The following is a 26,947-nucleotide window of genomic DNA, read 5'->3' as shown; positions in this document are numbered from 1 at the left end:
CAATGAAGTTAGGTTTTTTGTTTTGAAATTTACATTTATGAATGTAGTATTTGCATCAAAATAACAAAAGATTAATCAAATAATATTGAGAGCCCACATACTCCTTTTCATGAAAACCAAACAAGACATTTTCCCACTTTAATGCAAAGTCTGAATGAATGGAGTCTATGATGATACGAGCAAGCTTACTCCACAAAAGTTTTGAATAAGGGCAAAGCCAAAATAAATGAGTGATAGTTTCTCTTTCAGCCCCACAAAACACCACTGAGCTTTCAGTGGGGAAGACTCAGCTTCTGACGTCATATGTGTGCGACAGTGCTTGGTTAGCCTGTTAGCTAGCAGGTTTCAACAAGGTTTAGTTGCAATATGGCATTATTTCCTGCATTTGGTGGAGTGTCAGATGCCGATAACTCTAAAAACACAGGTGAGTTTATTACAATGAGTAAATTTAATTTAAACTTTTGTCTGAATGAAATAAACTGGTTAGTGAACCAACATCTTGCTAATGCTAATGTTACCTCACTTCACATTATCGACAGTTATGAATCTGGCTGTCGAGTTAAACCCAGCTTTCTCTTTGTTGTTTATTTTATTTGTTATAAATCTGTGTTTTATTTTGGTGTGTTTGTTATGAGACTTGTTCAGATGTATTTAATCTTCACTGTACAATAAGTGTTTATTATTATTATTACATTAATGCAGTGTGTGAATGTAGACAACTATATGACTGATTTTAAATATAAATTATGCAGTTAAGTAAAAGTTGTGTGTAGGAAGTACATGGGTGTGTGCAGTTATACAATAAATGTTAAACCTGTTTATAGAGCAAAATCAGTTTATTAATTATTATTTACACCACAGCACTGTTGAATTCTGGATTGTGATTGGTCAGAAGGTGTTGATGCATTTTTTGGAACAGCAAATCTGACAGTAGTGCAGCTGCAAATCACGGGTTTATATGAATGCACTTGTTCCAATACATTATCCTTTCTATAGTAACAGTGCGTTATCAGGGACGTGTACAGCAGATGATCTACATCAGGGGTTGGGAACCTTTTTCCTATCAAGGGCCATTTGAGTTTTATAACATCCTATGGGGGCCAAGCAAAATTTTTTAACCCATAATCTCTGCTGAAAATTAAGATGCAGCCAATTTATTTTAGCTTTCTTTCATGCTATTTAAATAAAAAGCAACTTTGTGTAACTTTGTTTTGTCCCTTTTTAATCTCCCCATTTTCTTTTTAAATTTTATCCACCTCTGTTTGTTTTAATGCTCTGCTTTTAGTCTTGTGTTCTTATTGATTTTATATGTACTGATGTAAAGCTCTTTGAGCATTTTATGTAATGAAGATACTACAATATAATATTTTACCTATTATTATTATTATTATTATTATTATTATATCTGGCTGATCTACAGTGGTGCTTGAAAGTTTGTGAACCCTTTAGAATTTTCTATATTTCTGCATAAATATGACCTAAAACAACATCAGATTTTCACACAAGTCCTAAAAGTAGATAAAGAGAACCCAGTTAAACAAATGAGACAAAACTATTATACTCGGTCATTTATTTATTGAGGAAAATGATCCAATATTACATATCTGCGAGTGGCAAAAGTATGCGAACCTCGAGGATTAGCAGTTAATTTGAAGGTGAAATTAGAGTCAGGTGTTTTCAATCAATGGGATGACAATCAGGTGTGAGTGGGCACCCTGTTTTATTTAAAGAACAGGGATCTATCAAAGTCTGATTTTCACAACACATGTTTGTGGGAAGTGTATCATGGCACGAACAAAGGAGATTTCTGAGGACCTCAGAAAAAGCATTGTTGATGCTCATCAGGCTGGAAAGGGTTACAAAACCATCTCTAAAGAGTTTGGACTCCACCAATCCACAGTCAGACAGATTGTGTACAAATGGAGGAAATTCCAGACCATTGTTACCCTCCCCAGGAGTGGTCGGCCAACAAAGATCACTCCAAGAGCAAGGTGTGTAATAGTTGGCGAGGTCACAAAAGACCCCAGGGTAACTTCTAAGCAACTGAAGGCCTCTCTCACATTGGCTAATGTTCATGACTCCACCATCAGGAGAACACTGAACAACAATGGTGTGCATGGCAGGGTTGCAAGGAGAAAGCCACTGCTCTCCAAAAAGAACATTGCTGCTCGTCTGCAGTTTGCTAAAGATCACGTGGACAAGCCAGAAGGCTACTGGAAAAATGTTTTGTGGATGGATGAGACCAAAATAGAACATTTTGGTTTAAATGAGAAGCGTTATGTTTGGAGAAAGGAAAACACTGCATTCCAGCATAAGAACCTTATCCCATCTGTGAAACACGGTGGTGGTGGTAGTATCATGGTTTGGGCCTGTTTTGCTGCATCTGGGCCATGACAGCTTGCTATCATTGATGGAACAATGAATTCTGAATTTTATACCAGCGAATTCTAAAAGAAAATGTCAGGACATCTGTCCATGAACTGAATCTCAAGAGAAGGTGGGTCACGCAGCAAGACAACGCCCCAAGCACATAAGTCGTTCTACCAAAGAATGGTTAAAGAAGAATAAAGTTAATGTTTTGGAATGGCCAAGTCAAAGTCCTGACCTTAATCCAATCGAAATGTTGTGGAAGGACCTGAAGCGAGCAGTTCATGTAAGGAAACCCACCAGCTTCCCAGAGTTGAAGCAGTTCTGTATGGAGGAATGGGCTAAAATTCCTCCAAGCCGGTGTGCAGGACTGATCAACAGTTACCGGAAACGTTTAGTTGCAGTTATTGCTGCACAAGGGGGTCACACCAGATACTGAAAGCAAAGGTTCACATACTTTTGCCACTCACAGATATGTAATATTGGATCATTTTCCTCAATAAATAAATAACCAAGTATAATATATGATGATATCTCGTCCGTTACTCCCTGTCATCATTATCTGTGACAACCAGCATCACCACCTCCAGGCCCTCGTCGACCCAGGGGCGGACAGGAACCTGATCTGCTCCGCCACCGCCAAGCGTCTGAGAATCCCATTACTGTCTCTCGACGTCCCTCCCACTGTCCTGACACTCAATGGCACCGGCTTGACCACCATCACCCACCTTACTGCCCCGCTTACCCTGAGGATTTCCGGTAACCACTCAGAAACCATCCAGCTTCACGTCATGAACGACCCCCACGTACCCATCGTCCTAGGATTACCATGGTTAACGCAGCACAACCCCCACCTAAACTGGGCTGACAACACCATCCTAGGCTGGAGCCAGTCCTGCCTAGCTTCCTGTCTGAATTCCGCTCTGCCTCCCGCCAAACCACCGCAGCCTTCAGCCAGCGAGTTCCCCAACCTCTCTCACGTGCTTCTGGAATATCTGGACCTTTTAAACTCTTTTCAGCAAGACCCGAGCAGTGTCCCTCCCTCCTCACAGACCCTATGACTGTGGAATCGACCTCCTACCTGGGACAGCGCCACCCAAGGGTGCTCACAGCAGTAGGTTGTCCCAAACGGTGATGCAAACTTCAGTGTATGTCTCCTCAGTATGGGAAAATCCTCAGGACACACATACAGTTTGTAGAACTCAAGCAGAGGAAGGTTGTTGCACCTAGCTTTGAGCTCATTGTTGCTTTGCAGCTCAAACAAATCCTCACCTTTTGATAGTGCCATGCATGGCTTGCAAAGACAGCATTTCCTTCCGCGTATCAAACTCTGCTGTAATCCCATGCACAGAAACGGTGAGTTGGGCGGTATTTGTGATGCCTGTTCAGTGTTTCCCACAGACCAGGTAGCAATTTGTGGTGCTCCACTGTGCCGATGAGGGAATCGTGCGTGGTGGTGTCGTGGCAGTCGGTGGAGTTGGTCATTGGGGTGTATGCAAAGTGTTTATAGCGGGCGGTGTTCAAACACACAGTATTTTTCTTCAGTCACCTGCTGGGACTATTTTAAAGCTATAAGAAGCATTTGAGATTATTCAGTTCAATCTAAATTCTTTTAAGTTCTTTAAGAGAAGACAGCTAAAACAGTTTTTGGGCAATTCCATGTAAATGTCAACCTCACCATGCAAAAATAAAGCAACATGTAATACATCAAAACCACTCCCAGAGATATCACCTAGGCCTGTATTTTACAGATGTGAATAAGTTGAACCAATTTGTAACCAACCTAATATGTCACTGTCAGTCTTTCTTTCTTATAATGTAAACCCCAAGCTAAAATCAACTTTGATCATGTACAATTCTATATTATTGCCACAAGCCACAGAAATGTATGCTAAAATCCACAAAACAGCAAAACAATAGCCATCCTAAATATTATTTAAGAATTTTGATATTTTTAGCTGATATTTAGAGAGTTTTTCAAAGGGTTATGGTGGTTAAATTGCTGATTTTCTAAACATATGCCATGTCTATTTCAGACGCGTCACATCCATAACGGAATTTCGTCACATCCATAACGCTGACTTTTCCTTCCGAAACTCTGCATGAAATACAAAATATTTTAAACAAAGATTTTTTTAATATTCACCTTGGACCCCTCTATCAAATGGATATCTCCATTTCGACATTAGGTTTACAATTTCACAGAGTTTGATAAAAATGTACAGTCACCCAAGAAAAGTGATACTTTTTCTGTCACATCCATAATGCATCTTTTATTGGCATTTTCTGGCATGCCCTAGATGTACTATGGGAATTGTTCTTGTTCTATCACTTCTCCAGTATGGTACAGCCTTAAAATATGCAACACCTGTTTAAATACTGGGAGACAATAAAACATGCACTGGGTCATTTGTTGCCATTTTGAGTTCAAGTGTCACGTCCATAACGCTGGAATTGCTCTTTTACCAGAACCCTGCCTGGTTTCATTCCTCGACCCAACTTTACATTACAGGGCAGGCCATTAGTTTGCTGGGCTTGATGTTGGTGGAAAACCTGTCTTTTTAAATTTATGAAAATTATTCACCAAAATTGAAGTTAAAGTTTAGTTTTTACCTTAGTTTTTTGCCTTTTTGGTGGCAATCTTTCAATCATTCTTTAGTTGACATTCAAGGAATAAATTGCAAAAAACAAGCTGGAGGTTTTTATTTTAAATATTGAACTCAACACTTACCTCAACCAATACTAAAATGAAATAAAGTATAATGTAACAACAAAATAATAATAAAATATCATAATTAGATGTAAGAAACCACTTAAGGTAACACCAAGGCAACTAACAAAGAAAAAGCATTACCCTATTTGGTGCAAAGCCTGCATGCCCTATCAGAACATTTAATTCTGCGTGGCTTCCTGAAAAAAAAACTCAAGTGCCCTATCGTAAGGGAAGTCATTGGGTTCGGGACCATTTATGGAGATTTGTAAGCAGGCTGCCAGGTGTTGCCCTTGGAGCCTATTCCTGAGGTCTGTTTTAATCTATGGATAAAAAAGTACATTTTCTTCATCAAAGCACTAAAAATTTCCATTACATCAAAAAAAACAAAGGAATACTGAATTTCTATGTGCTTACCCTATTCATAGCTGAGAAACCCAGTGCAGTGATGGTTTATCTACTTCGCCAATAAAGCTAATAAAGATGTTTCTTAAAATATTTAGATTTTATGCTTCAGATAGCATCAACTAGGCATCCCCGCGAGTATAACATTTTTATTTAGGCTAGTGGGAAAGCCTTATTTATTGTGAATGTCAAGCCATTATTAATAACTTGCATGAATGCTGAAGCGGGATAAACGGGATAATGCAATAAGGCCGGTTCCTCGCGTCAAGGTGCTACTGTATGCATCAAAATTGGCTTATAGCCTGACTCAGGGATGTCTGTTTCCTGTAAGCCAAGAAGGCTATGATAAAGCTCATCACGAGCACGACGTAGGCTACCTTTTAAAATAAGGGGTCGGAAGGCGATTCGGGAAGGCTGCGTTATTCAGGGATGAGAATGAAAAATATTAAAGTCTGAAAAAAGCCAGGGGTTTGGGGGCTGCAGGCACCCAGCGGGGCCCAGGGGCAGGGAGCTAATGATTTTTGGCTATTTTTTTTTTTTTTAACCCCAAAACCATTAATTTTATCAGCAAAAAGTTGCAATGTATTTGGAAATAAATTGCCCTTCTTGGTGGACTACCAGGTGAAAATGATTAATATGGTACAAGAGACTTGTTTTTAATCAATTCACATTTGATGATTTCAAAAAAATCAATGCACCTTTTAATATAAACGAGCTCTACAGTATTATATTTCTGCATTTTTGCTATTCATGTCTTTGAATACTCTAATCCTTTAAATTGAAGTGCAAACCAGAAAAAAAGTTCTATCATATAATTCTCTTAAGCTTTCTTCTGATGTTATCATGGTAGCAGGAGGTCTTGCATATTAAGCAGGCAACATTCAACATCACTTATCACTTCCCTTTCAACTGTTGTGTGTACTAACAAGGTTTTATCTGGACAGGATGTTGTGTAATGTAATACATATACCATATGGTCAATCTGAAGATCAAGATGGTGATTTTGAATTAAAGAACAGGCATGTACAATGGGCATTACATATTGGAATTTTTTTTAAAAATAAAAAACTAAGTTCATCTCGGCCTAAAAAATTTGGGCAGACGCTCCTGTGCGGCACATGCCAGCAATTCCCCCCCCATGAAATGAGCAATAAGTACGAGAGTTATACACGGTATCATACCTAAAATTTTATCAGAAATATAGATACGATACTATGATTCTCCCCAACATGCTACATTAGATAAGCTAACCCCATTTATAAAAGATACACGCTTATATATGATGTGTATTTGATATATGTGAGATATATAAAATGATGTATATTCATACATTGTTACTTTATGGAAATCTTCAATAAGTTTGGTCTTTTCATGACAGCCTGTTGTAGACCTAAATATAATGCACATGAACTGACACTCCTCACCTCAACATGTCCTTTACAATCATTTAAGCCACCATGGGCAATGCTGAAATCACTGCTACAAACAGTACATCGTGCGAAACTGTCATTATTGTTTACCCTTATTAGACAGGGAGATTCTTTTGTGTAATCTGAAGTGAAGTGGGTTTTGTATTTTCGTTTTTTGGGGGCGCGCGCTCTCTCTCTGCCATGCCGATCCTGTAGGCTGCACCGACTGAACTGAAAACTTCGGTCCTCCAGAAAAGAGATAAAAGCCCGCCCACACTGAAAGCTGATTGGCTTATTTTGCTGAGTAACCCAATCAGGATGCTCTTTGTCTAGCATGCGCGCTCTCGCGCTCCCTCGCGCACTCAGTCATATGCGCGAGGCAGATATTAATGTTTCACGTGCACGCGCTTGCTCTAGATTCCGGGAGATATTCTCCAATTTGCGGGCATCAGGGAGCCGCTATCAATATGCGGGAGACTCCTGGAACTTCTGGGAGACTTGGGATGACTGCGTTATAAGGTGACCACAGATCGTTAACCATACCCCCCCCCCCCCCCCCCCCGAAAATTTCTCAGTGGATTTACATCTATCTCAAAAACAATCATTTTGGTCTGAAAAAGTCGGAAATCCGCCGATCGGTGGAAAATTCTCATCCCTGGAACTTTTTAATTAGCACGCCTCTCCGTCTGTCTCTGTGTGCGCGCGCACGCGCGTGAACGAGAAGAAAGAGCACTATGAATGAACGGAAGGATACGCAACGGAATTTTTTTTTTTTTTCAAAATCGCGAGTCTGATTGTGTGGCAATATGAATCCATTGTGTGGCGCTGCGCCACACAATGGTCTATGTATGGGAAACCCTGCAGTCTATCTATGCCTGCTAAATGACATGACGTGACCGTGCATGATCATGATCTGCTCGTGTAGGGTTCAGGACCCTGACCTTGGGCCGGAAAGACAACCACTCACCTATTTTATTAATTGTGGTCTCATTTTTTTTCTGATTTTATTTATTTATTTAAAAAAAAATTTGTGTGAGTAATTATGAATCATTTTGTGGGCCGGATCAAACGGTCTCGTGGCCCATATATGGCCCGGAGGCCGGAAGTGCCCCACCCCTGCTCTACATAATCTGTTTAAAAATGGGTGTAATTGTTGATGTGAAGTTTTCTGTAAGGAGATGTTTATGAAACATGTATGGAAGGAGTCTCCAGTGTTAGCACTTTATAACAGTCAGAGGTAAAACTGTTACTTTTAAGTTTTATGACCTTTTCAGGACAGAGGAGTTTACACTTTGCCGTATCTCAGTAAATCTGATGTGTTTTTCCATGGAGACCTTGTCCACTTTCCCTTGATTTACTCTCTCTTTATGAAGTTCCTCCAATTTTTTATTCAATGTGTCTCTTGTACAACCCCAATTCCAAAAAAGTTGGCATGCTGTGTAAACTGTAAAGAAAAACAGAATGCAATGATTTTGCAAATCATGGAAACCCTATATTTCATTGAAAATAGTAAAAAGATAACATGGCAAATGTTGAAACTGAGAAATTTTATTGTTTTTTGAAAAATGTATGCTCATTTTGAATTTGCTGTCAGCAACACGCTTTTAAAAAAAAAAGTTGGGACAGGGGCATGTTTACCACTGTGTTTCATCACCTCTACTTTTAACAACACTCTGTAAACGTTTGGGAATTGAGGAGACCAATTGCTGTAGTTTTGAAAGAGAAATCTTGTCCCATTCTTGCCAGATATACAATTTCAGTTGCTCAACAGTTCGGGGTCTCCTTTGTTGTATTTTGCACTTCATAATGTGCCAAATGTTTTAAATGGGAGACAGGTCTGGATTGCAGGCAGGCCATTTTAGCACCCTGACTCTTTTACTATGGAGCCATGCGGTTTTAATATGTGCAGAAAGCAGTTTGGCATTGTCTTGCTGAAAGAAGGAAGGCCTTCCCTGAAAAACATATTTTGTCTGGATGGCAGCATATTATTCTGAAACGTGTCTATATCATTCAGCATTAATGATGCCTTCCCAGATGTACAAGCTACCCATGGTATGTGCACTAATGCACCCTCATACTATCACAGATGCTGGCTTTTGAACTGTACACTGATAACAAGCCGGATGGTCCCTTGACTTCTAAATAGAATTTCTACTTTTGATTCATCAGACCTCGGGACAATTTTCCACTTCGCCTCAGTCCGTCATAAAAGAGCTCGGGTCAAGAGAAGGTGGCAGTATTTCTGGATATTGTTTATATCTGGTTTTAACTTGCATTTGTGGATGCAGTAATAAACTGTTTTCACAGACGATGGTTTCCTCAAGCATTCCTGACCCCATGCAGTGATTTCCAATGCACACGTGTCTGCTTTTAATGTAGTGTCTCCTGAGGGCCTGAAGCTCACAGGCATCCAATGTCAGTTTTCAGCCTTGTCTCTTGTCTACAGAGATTTCTCCAGATTCTCTGAATCTTTTCATGATATTATGTACCATAGATGATGTGATCCCCAAATTCTTTGCAATTTTACATTGAGGAACGTTATTAGGATGCAGTGCTGCTGCACTGCAACCTATTGTTGTTCTACGTGTTTCTTCCTCCGTTTTCATCTTCCGTACAAATTTCGATTTCGAATAACTCAATAACCGTACGTCGCACACAGACAAGCAATATATCCAAATGTGCGGCTCGATCGGACTCGGTATGCTATTAGTTTGTTCATCAAAATGTGATTTTTTTCGCGACGTAGTCACAAAAAAAATCACCCGAAATTTCCCATTCGTTTCTATGGAATTATTTGAAAAACTACACATATTTATAGCTACCCCTAGAACGGTCTGGCGCAAAGTTGTGAAATTTTGCACACTGATTCTTGACAACGTCAGGGTTCTTCTCAGCAAGTTTCAAGTCACCACCTTAAACTCTCTAGCGCCACCAACAGCTCAAAGTCGCAGGTACATTTCTGCTTGTAACTTTTGAACCGTTGGGCCGATTTTCAAAAACTTGGTATCCCTGGAATCCTTGGGCCAAGACGAATCCAGCGCACCCTCTGACAAAATTTTCAACCTCCGAAAGTTTTCCCGCAATTTTGAATTTTGTGAAAATCAATTAAAATGCTTCTCCTCCCTCAATTTTTGACCAATTTCTCCCAAACTTGGTACATGCCAACTTTGGACTAAGCTGCAAAAAAGACACTCCCAGATTTTAGAATTTCGTAAGCGTTTGGCCGTGGCAGCCAATCAAAATTGGCTGCGCAGACACGAAACAGGAAGTGTGCTCATATCTCAGCCGCGCTTTGGCGTATCTTAACAGAACTTGGTGGCATTATGCCCCACCCCTCCATGAAGGCCCACAAAAAAAGTGGAACAAGTTGGCCGCTAGGGGGCGCTACAGCTAGGAAAAGTGTCCTTTGGCTCATATCTTGACGTCATATTCTGGAAAAGTTCTGCAATTTTGCACACTGCTTCTTGACAAACTCAAGGTTTTTCTCAGCAAGTTTCAAGTCACCACCCTAAACTCTCTAGCGCCACCAACAGCTCAAAGTCGCAGGTCCAAAAAACCCCATCTTCCGTACAAATTTTGATTCGTAATAACTCAATAACCGTACGTCACACACAGACAAGCAATATATAAAAACGTGCGGCTCGATCGGACTCGGTGTGCTATTACTTTGTTCGTTATTCTACGATTTTTTTCACGACGTGATCGCGAAAAAATCGCCCAAAATTTCCCAATCATTTCTCTGGAATTAATTGAAAAACAACGCACTTTTTCAAACATCCGCTGCTCTGGCATGCTTTCGCCTAGAGACATGATTCAAACTCTAAAACGTAGGAAAACTTCTCTTCTGTGGATCTGGCATTCAACTTTTCTGCTAGGCTCTACACTTTTGGATCAGTCCCGGCTCAAATGCCATGTGGGTTCCGGGAGAAAATCCGGCTTTATAATGGGTGTCTATTGCGTTACACACCAGTGGAGCTCGTTCAGTTAGAGTGTAGAGAGCTTGAAAAAATAGCTCAAACTTTCTCACTTAAACTGTGTTTTCAGACACAAATTTCACTCTACAGACATGATTTTCTCAAAAGTAGTAGTAAAACTTGTCCTGATTCACACAATGTGTCTAGCTAACCAATAAGATTTACAGTTTTTGAATGAGATGCCTCAAAGTAACGAAAGGACAGCAAGTCTGCCTCATTGACTCCCATTATAAACCTGGCAAAAAAGTCACTCGTTTTTAACTCGCTCTAGTGTCCTCATTTTTCACACTAGTGACAAAAAATTACATCTATATGTTCAGGAGACCCTTGTGGCGCTCACTGTGAAAGAAGTTTGTGAATAGCTGCTTTCGTTTTCGAGTTATTCGTCGTTGTTCGAGGCCTGCTCCTGAGCAAAAAACAGCAGAAAACTGACAAGCTCTTGTGTGACTCAGCGCTCCTGCTCAGGCCCATCGCCATGCCGACTGGGGCCAGTGAGGGAGCAGAGAGGGGAGGGGCTGCTGTCTCAAGCACACACATAATCACAGCATTGTAGCTTCATAGCAGGTCACACATTCACGGCCAGCAAACATGCGTGACCAAATTGCTTCGCGCACTGCATCCTCTCACAATTTCCCGCAGGGGAATTGTCGACTCTAGTTAGGATGCAGTGCAAAGCACTGCAGCTATTGTTCTTCTACATATTTCTTCTTCTTCTTCTTCTTCTTCTTCTTCTATTTATTATTCCTACGCAAATTTCAATTTCGAATAACTCAATAACCGTACGTCGCACACAGACAAACAATATATCAAAACATGCGGCTCGATCGGACTCGCTATGCTATTACTTTTCTCTACAGAATACGATTTTTTCGCGACATAGTCGTGAAAAAATCGACCAAAAAAACCCCATTCATTTCTATGGAATTAATTGAAAAAAAAAGCACTTTTTCAAACATCCGCTGCTCTGGCATGCTTTCACCTAGAGACGTGATTCAAACTCTAAGACGTAGGAAAACTTCTCCTCTGTGGATCTGGCATTCAACTTTTCTGCTAGGTTCTACACTTTCGGATCAGTCCCGGCTCAAACGCCATGTGGGTTCCGGGAGAAAATCCGGCTTTTGAATGGGTGTCTATTGCATTACACACCAGTGGAGCTCGTTTAGTTAGAATGTAGAGAGCTTGAAAAAATAGCTCAAACTTTCTCGCTTAAACTGTGGTTTCAGCCACAAATTTCACTCTACAGACACAAATTTCTCAAAAGTAGTAGTAAAACTTGTCCTGATTCACACAATGTGTCTACCTAAACGATAGGATTTACAGTTTTTGAATGAAAAGCCTCAAACTGAGGAGAGTGCAGCCGAGAGGCCTCATTGACACCCATTATAAACGTGACAGAAAAGTCACTCATTTTTAACTCGCTCTAGTGTCCTCATTTTTAACACTACAGACAAATTACATCAGTGTATTCAGGAGACCCTTCTAGCACTCACTGTGAAATAATTTTGTGAATAGCTGCTTTCGTTTTCGAGTTATTTGTCATTGTTCGAGGCCTGCTCCTGAGCAAAAAACAGCAGAAAACTGACAATCTTGTGTGTCTTCACGCTCCTGCTCAGGCCTGTCGCCATGCCGACTGGGGCCAGTGAGGGATCGGGGGGGGGCTGCTGTCTCGAGCACACATATAAATCATGGCATTGTAGCTTCATAGCAGGTCACACATTCATGGCCAGCAAACATGCGTGACCGAATTGCTTCGCACACTGCATCCTCTCACAATTTCCCCCGGGGAATTGTCTGGTCTAGTTCTTAAATTGTTGCACTGTTTGCCCATGCAGTTTTTCACTGAGTGATGAACCCATCCCCATCTTTACTTCTGAGAGATTCAGCCTCTCTGGGATAGGGGTGTCACGAGACACTCATCTCACAAGACGAGGCGAGACACGATATTGGGTTCATGAGGACGAGACGAGATTTTTAAATATTTTTAAGAAAACTTCAAAGATGATAAATATGTCTGGAAAAATAGTTTTGACAAACTCAAAAAAACTCAGTCAACAGACTGGTTTCTCTCCTTTAGATTCCTGAAACGTAACTTCTAGCTTTTAATTGAAACAGTGTTGAAGCATTTTCCACAAATTATAAAAAAAAAAGTTTTAAAAAATAGAAACATAAATAACAAAAATAAATACAACTTTTCTTTGTCCTATATAGTAGAAACCACAACCAGTCATATGCTTAAAGTGCAAACAGAGAACAACATTTTCTTCAAACACAACACAACACAGAGCTAAGAGACTGATACAACTGCCTAAGATAAAGTCATGTTCTTTTTCAAGAATATGAGCATGTCTACATTTTCTGGAAGCAGTTGAGACCTTTGGGCACCAACTATGTCTCCTGCAGTTGAAAAGACTCGCTCACTTGGGACAGAGGTAGCAGGGATAGAGAGATATGCTTTGGCAAGTGGAGACAACAAAGGATATTGAGTGCAGTTTTCTCTCCACCGCTTCTGAGTGGGATAGAGGCCTCTCTTCTGTAGTGTTCAATTTCTCTCTCAATCTGTTGTGATCTGTTTGACTGTTCTGTCTCTGTAGAGAAAGAGTCCCCTAGCAGATTCTCAAGTGCAGTCTTCTTGGAAGCAGGTTCTGTCACTTCTGAATCAGCTCCCAGATACCCTTTTCCTCCACGTGTGGGATAGTGAGCTCCACTGGTGGTTGCCTCCTCTGCCCTCTCCTCAGCAATGGTCTTTAAACAGCAGAAACATTGGCATTAATCTTAACCAGAAAATACCCCCTCTTCCTCTAAACACATAAGTGCGCATGCACACACACACACCATGACTCTGTTTTTCAACTGGAACTGAGAACATACATTTAGACAGAAAATTGTTACACATACGATAGGAAGAAGCAATTTAAAGTGATCTACCTGATTTTGCTGCAGCTGTTTTATCCTCTTCTGTACCCTCATGAAAACAGTGTTGCGCTGATCATGGTCTAACTGAGGTAGAGTCCGGAACCTTGGGTTCAGCGCTGTGCACTCCAGCAGAAAGTTGTATGCATCTCCACTATATCTTCCTGAAATATTACTGAGGATTGTGCTCTTTGTGTTGGCCACAGTGGTGGAATCGCCATCATTTGGTGTCATGCTCTGTTCGATCATGTTCTTCAGTGGAACAATGAGTGACACTGTGGGGCTCTGATCCTCACATAAGACAGTGGTGGCTGTCTTCAAAGGATGCAACAGCTTCACAAGGTCTTCGGCATCTCTGAAATCGGAGCTGTCAAGTGTATTGATGGTTCGGGCATTTTGTCTTATCTCTGGGCTGGTAAGAGCTGCTGTGATAGCGGCTTGCTGCTCCAGGTAACGATCCAGCATATCAGCGGTGCTGTTCCATCGTGTGGTGACGTCCATGATTAACTTGTGTGGTGATAGTTGTAGCAGTTTCTGCTTTGACATTAACACCGTGGTAGCTGTAGTACTCCGATGGAAAAAGCAGCCACACGTCTCACCCGCCCGAGCAAACGAGCGACGCGTGCTATACTGAGATTAGCCTGTGTAGCTAAGTTTATAGTGTGGGCAAAGCACTTTATGTGCGGCTCCAATCTTGCTTCACGTGCAGCCACATCCATGTTACGCGCATTATCAGTTACAATAGCCATGCCATGGTTTGGCCTTGTAAGCTCCCAGTCAGTGATAGCTGCTTGTAAAACTTCAGCTATGTTTGTCCCTGTGTGGGACTCGAAAAGCGAAGTACAACATTTTACCATTTTCCAGTCACTAGTAATTGTGTGAGCCGTAATTGTGATATAGCTCAGTGTACCTCTAGATGTCCAACCATCGGTTGTTATGGCGATGCTTTCTGCCTCTTTTAGAGTCTGTTTAATCATAGCCTTGGTCTCTTCGTAAATATTTGGCACCACTGTGCGAGCAATATGCGAACGTGACGGTATGGTGTATTTTGGTTCCAAAGTGTGGATGAGTTGCCTAAATCCTGCATTTTCTACTACAGAAAATGGTCTCATATCAGCTGCAATGAAAACGCCTATGTCTCTTGTTATTGCCGTGACTCTAGCACTTGACTGTGGAAGTTGAGGTCCAAGGGCATTTTTAAGTGTTGTCTGTCCTTTCGTCATTTTCTTTACAGCTTAAGTCAAGTCAACTTTATTGTCAAATATGCTATACATGCAGCACAGATGAAATATCAGTCCTCTCTGACCCAGGGTGCAAACAGGCAATGCAATAAATAAAAATAGAATAATTGAAAAAAAAACAAACAATATAAACAGGTATAAACACTCTAGATAGGAACTAGACATAGACTAAACACTCAAACAATATAAACAATATAAATAAACAGTATAAACACTAGATAAGAACAAGACATACTAAACACTCAGACAATATAAACAGTGTAAACACTAGATAAGAACTACACACAGACTAAACACTCAAACAGACAATATAAACAGTATAAACACTCTAGATATGAACTAGATGTAGACTAAACACTAAGTAGAGAGCCATGGTGGTGCTGTAAGTGTTTTTGCATAGTGCTTGTATTAGCCGCAGTGTACGGCATGATTTTTTTTTTTACAGTGCTTACAAATGGTTCGTGTCTTGTCTGTCGCTGTATTGCCGTTTATTGTTTCCACCGGAAACCCAAAATGCAGCCAGACATACGACTTAAAAGTAGCGGGAGCATCTTCTACCCGAATTTCCTCCAACTCCGACATTACACTGGCTGCTACTACCTACTAGCAAAGATCCTCTGTAACTGATGACTTTTTTTTTTTTTTTTTGTTCCCGCAAGACAGGTTCAAGCTTGATGAGAAATATCGTCATGTTTTAATCTCGCGAGATCTCGTTACACCCCTACTTTGGGATGTTCTTCCCCAATCATGTTACTGACCTGTTGCCAATTAACCAAATTATTATTATTATTATTATTTTTTTTTTTTTTTTTTATCATTACACAACTTTTTCAGTCTTTTGTTGCCCCTGTCCCAACTTTTTTGAAATGTGTTGCTGACATCAATGTCAAAATGAGCATATATTTTTCAAAAAACAATGAAATTTCTCAGTTTCAACATTTGATATGTTGTCTTTGTACTATTTTCAATGAAATATAGGGTTTCCATGATTTGTAAATTGTCATATTCTGTATTTGTTTTACACAGTGTCCCAACTTTTTTGGAATTGGGGTTGTACATGGTGTTTTATGTTGATATATTATTTCCTCTGTGTGTGTGTGTGTGTGTGTGTGTGTGTTTACAGATCTAGAATGGCTTAGTAATCGCAGTTTCAGCAACGTGGATGCTTTGTCTCTACACCAACGGACCATCCACAAAGACACAGCGGACACGTGCACTCCACAACACACACGCAGCAGGTCCTCACTCACTGCATAAGCACACACACATATGCTAAGGCAGTGTTTTTCAACATTTTTTGAGCCACGGCATATTTTTTACATTGAAAAAATCCAATGGCACACCACCCAAAAATATTATAAAATGACACTTTTTAGCTTAATAATGACAATATGGTCCCTTAATTTATTTATACTCACTCCGTGTGAAACCTGGGCCTGTTTAGATGAACACAAAGCTGATATCCTGGGAGGAATTGAAGACAGACACACGCGAAGCTCTTCATCAACAGCTCTCAATCTCTCTCTGTTTTTAGTTTTTATAGCAGTCAGGGTGGAAAATGGGAGTAATATTGAAATAGTTTTGTTTGAGCGAATGGGGAACTCCTTTGCAGCAGTTGGCCAAAAACTGTCCAAAGGTAGGTCAGCAAAGCTTAGCTTTAAACCACGATCTTGTCTTAGTTCAGTTAGCTCCTCTTGCTCCTGTAAAGTCATGTCCTTCCCAGCAACTGATGCTGAGCTATATGGGTCCCTAACCCACTCAAGGGATTCAGTGAAGGCTGAAGAAAAATAAAATGAAAGCTTCTCCTTAAGAGTTTTCAAATGTTCACCTACTATCTCACACAGAGCAACAATGTTGACGTCTCGGTGAGTGGGAACATGTCAAGGTTGGCACGTTCCACATGCTGTTGCCAGAGCTTCACCTTCGAACGGAATCCATTTATTTTATCTGTGCTTGTAAGCAGGTTTTCGTTTCGGCCTTGCATTCGTGTGTTCAGATCATTCAGATGATGAAATATATCTGCCAGGTATGCCAGCTTCACACACCACTCATCACTTGCAAGCAGCTTTGCGTAATCAGTCCTCTCAGTTGTTAGAAACACTAAGTTCCTCCCACAGCTCATACACATGGGTCAGCACCTTGCCACGCGACAACCATCGGACCTCTGTATGGGGCAATAAGGTTGTATGATCTGCTCCCATTTCCTCACACAATGATGCAAATATGCGACTTTTCACAGGCCGTGTCTTTACAAAGTTTACCATGTGCACCACATCATCCAACACAGTAACAAGGTCTGCTGGTAAAGTCTTGGAAACGAGAGCCTCACGGTGCAAAAAACGGTGTGTAACAAAAACATCTGGGTTCCTTTCCTTCACCCTGCTAACGAAGCCTTTGGTGCGCCCGACCACGGCTGCGGCTCTATCAGTGCAAACGCTTGTGCAGTTTTCCCATGTAAGTCCTCCTTGGTCAAGATATTCTGATGTGACCCGAAAAATTTCCTCTCCCGTTGTTTTTTGTGGCGGTGCCTTGCGAAATGGGAAGTTTTCTCTAATGGCATCTCCATTCACAAAATGCACATTGGCCAAGAGTTGAGTGTGTCCATTAATATCCGTGGACTCTTCAAGTTGCAAAGCAAATTTCCTACTGATTTTGTATCTTTTCCAAAACAACATTTTTGATGTCTGCAGACATGTCATCAATTCGTCTGGCAGTTGTGTTATCTGAGAGAGGGACTTTGGCGATTTCTTTTACTGCATCAGAGCCGAGCATCTCCTTAACAATGGCTTTGCAGGCAGGTAGTATTAATGACTCTGCCACAGAGTGCGCCTTTTTTGATTTAGCAACAAGTTCAGCAACGTGGCAGCTAGCTTTGAGGGCTCGCTCATTCACCTTTGTGTTTTTTCTCATTTAAAGTTGCCTGCTTCTCCGTGTTTTCACGCAGGCGAACAAAATAGTCCGCGGGCTTGTTTTGAAGCGTCAGGTGTTTCGTTTGGAGATGGTGTTTTAAGCTTACTTGGGACCATGGCACTGTTGGCTAGCTTTTCGCCACACACCAGGCACAACAGAGTCTGTGTCATCGCATCCCTGGTGAAAGTAAATCCAAATGAAAGATAGCTTTTGCTGTACTGCCTCAAGTTCGCCGTCTTTATTTTCTTTTGACTCCCTCCCATACTAGAGCCTTCATCTGGGTCTGAATTTTGTCCTGGGCCCTGTTCGGAGTATGGATCATTCCTTTTCAAAAACTTCTCCATGTCTGCCTGTCTCACGCATCATTACAGCTGCGTCACGTCTCCTGTCTCAGAATATTAAGGCAATTATGCTGGATGCTCTTTCTTTTCTTGTAATTACGAGATATGGTGTCTTTTTTTTTTTTTTTTTTTAATCCAGTGAATGCAATGCGCTTCTGTACCAAGTAATGACCAATTAAGGAAATTGGATAATTTTCCACGGCACACTTTACAATATCTCACAGCACACTGGTGTGCCACGGCACAGTGGTTGAAAAACACTGTGCTAAGGAATAGAAATGAATTGATCATGTGATTGGCATTAGCGCAGTGAGGATAATTAATCAGATGATCATCTCTGTGTGAAACAAAGTTGTGTAATGAAGGGGACACACACCAACGCATCAAATGTCTTCAATATTGTTTATTATTGATTTTACAGTGAGCAAAAAGATGATGATGATGATGATGATGGTGATGATGATGATGACGACATCAGATCAAAGAAGAAGAGAAAGAAAGAGAAGAAGAAGAAGAAAAGGAAGAAGGAGAAGAAGCGCAGCAGAGACAATTCAGAGAACAGCGACTCGGACACGGTTTACCCCAGTGACCTTCTGAACCGAGAACTGGAACCATCACAGAGGTGTGAGACTATAAAGGCACTTGGAGAAAGTAAAACAAAAACTAGGAGAGCTAAGAGATGCGTTGAGGGAAACTAGTGCAAACGGGTAAGAGAGAAGAATTTGGAGAAAGGAGAGTAGGCAGGCTGTGGATGTGAGGTGAACTACCCGAATGTGGGAGATGTGAACGTAAAGAAAGATAGGGGTTGGGGAATTGGGGATGAGGGAAAATAAGTGAACAATGAGAATCAGGAAAACTACAACATAGAAGGGAATTGGGGGAAAAATATAAAAGTAGAGAAATTAGGGGAATAAAAAAAATCAGGAAAGGTAGAGGAACTATAACTTTGCTTGTGTGTGTGTGTGTGTGTGTGTGTGTGTGTGTAGACAGGAAGACTTGGTTAATGTAGGTGGAGTTTTGTGGTTTGATGATCTTCAGTGTCCCACTGAGAAGCTATTCTACATGGACAGGAAGTCCGACCCCGCGAACTGGGAGTACAAATCATTGTACAGGGCTCACATTGCCAGGTACACCTGTCTGTCTGCCTGCCTGTCTCTGTCAGGTGTTTTTATATTTTTTTCTCTGCCCTAGAACCCATGCTGTTACTGTTGAGAACTCATTCTCTTCTGCTATTAAACTCTGTGGATCCTCAAGGTTCTATCCTCTGTATGTGCAGGTATAAGAGGAAGGGCAGCTCTGCTCTCGGATTGGACAGAACCACTCAGGCCGTGTGTTGGGAAGACTCCGCCCCTGACAGGAAGCGTAAAGAAAAGAGAGACGAGCGTTATTTCTCTCCCTCCAACCGCTGCCTTTTCAGCATTGAAGCTCCACCCACTCTTTCAGCCCCTCCCACTGATTCCACCCTATCTACTGACCTTGCTTCATTTATCCCACTCCCCCCCTGTAAGGAGGACTCTGGCCCCACCCCCCAAACCAGCACCAGCACTGATCCTCTCAGAGTGTATGACCCTGCAACCTCACTGTGGCTGGAGGGCAAAGGTCAACCTGAGGTCAAAGGTCAGGTGCATCCGCCTCCGTCAAACATGTTAATGGCACGAATGGAGGAGTTTAACAAGAAACTGAGGGAAAACCCCACTGACATCAGCATGTGGCTGGAGTTCATACAGTTTCAGGTATGGTTTATTGATTTATTTGCTTGCCTTGGCAATAATGTGACCTGTAACATTCATGCCACTGAAACACTCCTGAACTGAATAGAGAGAGAGACGGATATACAGTATATTTAAGGCAGTAATATTAATTATTTAAGTGAAACCTGTTACTAAACACTGAATTGTTGTGTGTGTGTGTGTGCGCGCGCGCGCGTTTTCAGGACGAGGTGGGTGGCTCTTTCTCAGGGCAGGGGGCGGGGTCTGAGCGTGCACTGTTGGACAGGAAGTTGAGTGTGGTTGATCGGGCGCTGCAGTGTAACCCCGGCAGTGTGGAGCTGAAGCTGCACAGACTCGCGCTTGGCAGGGGATTGTGGGATAGCGCAACACAGCTGAAGGAGTGGAAGAAGGTTGTGTTCATCCACCCAAACAGCGGCCCCCTGTGGAGGAGCTACATCCTGTACACACAGAGCCAGTTCAGCTCCTTCTCTGTTCCCATGGTGACTGGAGTATACAGGAAGTGTCTGAGCACGCTCAGCGCAGTGCAGGACGGACAGCTGATGTCTCACCCATCGCTGCCGGGGACAGAACAACACCTGCTTGGTGAGGGATAATTAATCAGTGAACTGATTTATGATGTCATAATGGGCATTACTGCAGCCAGCCAATCTGCAACTTAATTTCAACGCATACACATCTCTTTCTATCGGTCTTTCTTTCTTCGTGTGTGTGCGTGTGTGTATTTCAGATGTGTTTGTGCGTCAGTGCCACTTTCTGCGTCAGGCAGGTCACTCGGAGAAAGCTGTGTCTCTTTTCCAGGCTTTGATTGAGTTCACCTTCTTCAAACCTGACAATGTCAAAGACCTAACCACTAAACAGCAGGTGTGTGTGTGTGTATCACACACACATTTGCATACAGATATATCTGTGTAACGTGTTAATTAGTGGCTAAATTAAACGTACAGAAAAACAGAGACAAAACACACATTGTCCTTTACCTGTTTCTGCTCAGTTATACACTGTGTGTGTGTGCGCGCGCGTGTGTGTGTGTGTAGGTGGAGTTCTTTGAGACGTTCTGGGACAGTGGGGAGCCGAGGGTGGGGGAAGGTGGGGCTAGAGGGTGGAGTGCCTGGATGAAGCAGCAGGAGAGAGGAGGATGGATACAAACACCTGATGCAGGTACACACACACACGCACGCATGCACACACATACCTGAAGCTGAATCCACAGTGTGTATTGTTGTCACAGAGGAAGAGGATGAATATGATGATGAAGATGAGATTAAAGACAAAACCCAGCCGAGGTGGAGAATCTGGCTAGACGTGGAGTCATGGCGGGAAGCCAACCACTGGTTACCATGGAGACCGGACAAAGCTAAGGGCCAATCAGAGGAGGAGTGTGAGGATCCAGACAGACAGGTCCAACTCCATCATTCAATACTTAAGCATAACACACACACGCTCTTCACAAATAAAGAAGAGCGCTGAGTCAGTCAGACCGCCCTATTGTGCAGGTGCTGTTTGATGTAAGACAGTAACCTGTTACATGTTACCTGTGCAGGTGCTGTTTGATGATATCGGACAGTCTCTGATCCGGGTTGAGTTGCCAGAACTGCGCCTGCGTCTCTTGCTCTCTTTCCTTCACTTACTAGGAGTGCCTGTTGGCTCCGCCTCCTCTTCACGCAACCTTATTTTAGATGACTTCACCTTCCTGGATGACTCCACCCTGTTGGACATGACTCCTGACACTGAGAGACCTTTGACCTCCCATGATCTCCCAGTGGCTGGAATCAGTGCTGTGGGTCACATGACCTCTCAGTGTGACTCGAGGAAGAGGGTGGGGCTTTGTAAACAGGGGGAGGAGTTTGTCAGGAATGTTCTGGAACAGACCCTCCCACTGTTTCCACCTCAGGATAGAACAGAAGTCACTCTCTGCTGGATGCAATATGAAAAACTTAAGGTCTGATCTCTTTTTATTCTCCCTGATGTCTGATCTCCTCTGATGTCTGATCTGAACTCCTCTTTCCTGTGTGTGTGTGTGTGTGTTGCAGGTGCTGCAGTGTGTACGTAGTGGCAAAAAGAAGTGTACTAGGACACAGGGGAAGAGCACTAAGCGCTTACTGAAGCGTTTACTGAAGCAGCAGGAGAATCGTAGCTCTCTGTCGCTGTGGCATGAGTACGGCCATGTCGAGTGGTTATTAGGAAACATTGACGAAGCACGCAAGGTTTTTGATTCTGCCCTCTCCTTGGGCGGGGCCTTGGGTCTATGTGACTCCACCCTCTGCAACCTCTGTCTACTGTATGCACAATTAGAAATGGAACTCATATGTTTGGGCGGGGCTGAGAGTGTAAGGACCACACCTACTTCTGCCACTTCCTCTCGGGCAGTGTATATCTTGACTAAATTAGCAGAGGGCTCCGCCTACAGGCCTTTCACAGGAGAGATCAGTGCTGTAGCCATACTGAAAGCACGCAAAGCATATGAACATGCCGTAACAGAGGGTGGGATCTGTGAGAAACCCTGTGCTCTGACTGGTTGTTTTGGATTGTTCCAGTATTTGACAGTGGGGGTTGATGCAGCTGATACGGTGTTCACTCAGGCTAGAGAGAACATGAAGTGCACTCAGGAGCGTGAGGCCGTGTGTGTTCTGCATGTGGCGCTTTTACTTTATCACTCAAGTGTCCAGGCGTTTCCTCTGCGGCGTCTGAGGTCAGCACTGAGTGATGCACTCACCCTGCTGCCCCACAGTGCCCCTCTGTGGAGGCTCCACCTCCAGGTTGACACCCACTACTACAATGCTGCTAACACCCGCCGGTTCCTACATGCCATCACCAAGGGCAACCACAGTATCCTGCCTCACCTGTTCACTTTAACAACCGAACAGCAGAGGAAGAAACGGATAGATGCTGTTCTACGGTAATGTATGGGCGTGTCCCAAACCCTGCACCTTATATACAGGGCAATGTGGGTATTCTGTATAGGAGTGTACCAGACAGTAAATGTGATGTGGCTTTGGAGAAAGTCCAGTAATGTTACAATTTTGTACAGCATTTTAACTTTGTGTGTTTTTTTTTTTTTCAGGTCAGGTCTCCCAGCTGATTCCCTCTCTGTCTTCCCGGAGACTGGTCTCTGCAACCGCATCCGCTCACTCTTTGAGGTTGCCGTTGCGACAGAGCATGGCACTCACTGCCCTCTGCTGTGGAGACGCTACATCAACTTCATGGTGAAGATTATTTTAGTTTTACTGTAGAGCTAGCGGATTATGATGATGATGGTGGTGATGCTGATGAAGGTGATGAATTTGATGAAGATGATGAAAAAGCTGATGAAATAGATGATGAAGGTGATGGAGAAGACGATGATTATGATGACATTTATGGCCCTTAGGAGATGCCCTTATCCAGAGAAACTTCCAGAAGTGCTTTGAAGTCTTCATCAATAAATACATCCTGATACTGGTTCATTAAGTCAGGGACTAAGACTATTATCAGTCTAAAAACCCTGCTGGGTATATTTGTATAGTATGAAATTTTTTTTGGTGGTAGATGATAAGGTGGTAACTTCCTGGAATTTGAAGGATGACATACTGAGATGAGTCAGTAAGAGATGTGAAGTACCATCTCCAAGACAAAAGCAAACCTGTACCACTACCCCTGCCAATTTCTTGTCGAGTGTGAGAATGTACAAGCCGAGGACAGAGCAGCCAGTGTAGCCGAGGCCTGTGGAGTGATTTAAGCTCCCAGTTATTGGCAGAAAGTGGAGAGAGTAATGGGAAGCTAAAGCCGAGATGAAGTTGGCTTTCTGTATGGTGGGCTGGCAGTTCCAGAGCCTACCGACTGAGACAGTGGGAGGCAGATGAGGATACTGGTAGTTCAGCCTCTGGTTTGTGTAGGAGAGCTTCTGGGTCTGTGAGATGTGATTGCAGATAGGTCAGCAGCCTGATCTGGAGTGAGGTCTGTGAATTTGAGTAGGGCTGAGAAGGGAACAGGCAACAATGTCGAACTAAACTTAACACTTTTAGAATTAAATTTTGCTTCTCTGTTGTGGATACACCAGCAGTATATCTGAGTAAGGCCTGCCCACCATTCAACCCTTAAGGGAGACTGAAACTACTCTGAATTAGACACAGGAGAGAACTTTATTAGTACAGACTAAGACACTTCCAAACAACACTACAGAATCAACAGTACTAAAGTCTTAAGACTAATTCTAACAGAGCCAAGTAACAAAGTTTACTGTCAGAATCCTACCTTACCAGTCAAGAATAAATCTAGCATTTGAACAACAACTCAAAGCACACTGATGATGAAGGTGGTGGTGTTGAAGATGACAATGATGGTGGTGGTGGTGATTGTGATGATGACAAAGGTGATGTGTTTACAGGTATGTAACGGGGATGCAGAGAGAGGAAGAGGAATCTTCTACAGAGCTCTACAGCATGTCCCTTGGGTGAAAGTGAGTATTTCATTATCTTCACTCACCTGCATGTTAAGAATCTGTAACTCCTCAATCACACGACTCTGTGTGTAGGTGTTGTACATGGACGCTGTGAGCTTGTTCCCTGATCGTGTGCAAGAGGTTTTGGATTTGCTGATGGAGAAGGAGCTGAGACTCCGGACCCCGATGGAGGAGCTGGACATCCTGCTGGAGGACTAAAGACCTTCCTACAATGCACTGCACCTCCTCATGCCTCCACATCACAGACTGTGTTTATTCGTCAAATTATTTATTTTTTTTATTGTGGGGGGAAAAACTTGGGGAATTATTTTTTTTAATAATAATAAGTGACTGTTATCCTGTGGAAAGTTGTGGTTGTGTTTCAAATCTGTCTGTGTTCCTACACTGATGCACTGTGTCGCACACTGATGTAGGGAACTGAGTGAGTAATGATCATTAATAGAATTTCCTACAGTTTATCACATTAACACCACATCTGTGCACGGTAGGCGTGTTCCAGTCTACATGCTGTATTGGCTGTATAATGTAGGACACATACTAAATGCCACAACATCAACACAAACACGTCGTGGATACAGAAGACAAGTGGTTTGAGAGGAGTGAGGGAGGAGAATATATCACTAAACCCCCTCACATCCTGACATGATTACTCCAGCTCTTTAAATCTCTCTCACACATCCCCCCCCCCCCCCCAACCTCTGCTGTCACTATGTTCATCACACAGCGCCCCCTACTGACATACACACCTGATAACATGCAGGTTATAGAGAGAAACACCCAGTGTGTATTACAGCAGTATTAAACAGGAAGGCAGACAAACTTCATGCATTTTTTTAAAATGCGCGTTTTAACCGACATAGAACATTAATTTAGGATTAATTTGTTTAATTGACGTTTAATAACAGTTTCTGACTTATTCATTCCATTTTATCATTGACACAGCTCATTATTATTATTACAGTGGGGCAAAAAAGTATTTAGTCAGTCACCAATTGTGCAAGTTCTCCCACTTGTAAAGATGAGAGAGGCCTGTAATTTTCATCATAGGTATACCTCAACTAGGAGAGACAAAATGAGAAAAAAAAATCCAGAAAATCATATTGTCTTATTTTTAAAGAATTTATTTGCAAATTATGGTGGAAAATAAGTATTTGGTCAATAATAAAAGTTCATCTCAATACTTTGTTATATACCCTTTGTTGGCAATGACAGAGATCAAACGTTTTCTGTAAGTCTTCACAAGGTTTTCACACACTGTTGCTGGTATTTTGGCCCATTCCTCCATGCAGAGCTCCTCTACAGCAGTGATGTTTTGGGGCTGTCACTGGGCAACACGGACTTTCAACTCCCTCCAAAGATTTTCTATGGGGTTGAGATCTGGAGACTGGCTAGGCCACTCCAGGACCTTGAAATGCTTCTTTCGAAGCCACTCCTTCGTTGCCCGGGTGGTGTGTTTGGGATCATTGTCATGCTGAAAGACCCAACCACGTTTCATCTTCAATGCCCTTGCTGATGGAAGGAGGTTTTCACTCAAAATCTCACGATACACGGCCCCATTCATTCTTTCCTTTACAGGGATCAGTCATCCTGGTCCCTTTGCAGAAAAACAGCCCCAAAGCACGATGTTTCCACCCCCATGCTTCACAGTAGGTATGGTGTTCTTTGGATGCAACTCGGCATTCTTCCTCCTTCAAACACGACAAGTTGAGTTTTTACCAAAAAGTTCTATTTTGGTTTCATCTGACCATATGACATTCTCCCAATCCTCTTCTGGATCATCCAAATGCTCTCTAGCAAACTTCAGACGGGCCTGGACATGTACTGGCTTAAGCAGGGGGACACGTCTGGCACTGCAGGATTTGAGTCCCTGGCGGCATAGTGTGTTACTGATGGTAGCCTTTGTTACTTTGGTCCCAGCTCTCTGCAGGTCATTCACTAGGTCCCCCCGTGTGGTTCTGGGATTTTTGCTCACTGTTCTTGTGATCATTTTGACCCCACTGGGTGAGATCTTGCGTGGAGCCCCAGATCGAGGGAGATTATCAGTGGCCTTGTATGTCTTCCATTTTCTAATAATTGCTCCCACAGTTGATTTCTTCACACCAAGCTGCTTACCTATTGCAGATTCAGTCTTCCCAGCCTGGTGCAGGTCTACAATTTTGTTTCTGGTGTCCTTTGACAGCTCTTTGGTCTTGGCCATAGTGGAGTTTGGAGTGTGACTGTTTGAGGTTGTGGACAGGTGTCTTTTATACTGATAACGAGTTCAAACAGGTGCCATTAATACAGGTAATGAGTGGAGGACAGAGGAGCCTCTTAAAGAAGTTGTTACAGGTCTGTGAGAGCCAGAAATCTTGCTTGTTTGTAGGTGACCAAATACTTATTTTACCGAGGAATTTACCAATTAATTCATTAAAAATCCTACAATGTGATTTCCTGGATTCTTTCCCCCCATTCTGTCTCTCATAGTTGAAGTGTACCTATGATGAAAATTACAGGCCTCTCTCATCTTTTTAAG

At 42.4% G+C, this 26,947-nt stretch overlaps 1 protein-coding gene across 1 annotated transcript; it reads left to right on the top strand.

Moving 5' to 3' along the window:
- The first annotated feature begins 286 nt into the window (after positions 1 to 286).
- nrde2 (NRDE-2, necessary for RNA interference, domain containing) lies at positions 287 to 25,613 on the top strand. Its single transcript, XM_060933853.1, has 14 exons — positions 287 to 424; positions 16,140 to 16,254; positions 18,689 to 18,889; positions 19,254 to 19,394; positions 19,544 to 20,000; positions 20,201 to 20,579; positions 20,725 to 20,858; positions 21,032 to 21,155; positions 21,226 to 21,395; positions 21,538 to 21,936; positions 22,028 to 22,893; positions 23,059 to 23,200; positions 24,361 to 24,432; positions 24,508 to 25,613. The coding sequence occupies exons 1-14, from the start codon at positions 367 to 369 to the stop codon at positions 24,631 to 24,633; spliced, it is 3,384 nt and encodes a 1,127-aa protein (XP_060789836.1). The 5' UTR covers positions 287 to 366; the 3' UTR covers positions 24,634 to 25,613.
- The last annotated feature ends 1,334 nt before the right edge of the window (positions 25,614 to 26,947 follow it).

The sequence above is a fragment of the Neoarius graeffei genome, chromosome 11 (assembly GCF_027579695.1).
Source record: "Neoarius graeffei isolate fNeoGra1 chromosome 11, fNeoGra1.pri, whole genome shotgun sequence".
Taxonomy (NCBI): Eukaryota; Metazoa; Chordata; class Actinopteri; order Siluriformes; family Ariidae; genus Neoarius; species Neoarius graeffei.
The sequence above is the reverse complement of the archived record's forward strand: the minus strand, read 5'-3'. Positions and strand labels throughout refer to the sequence as shown.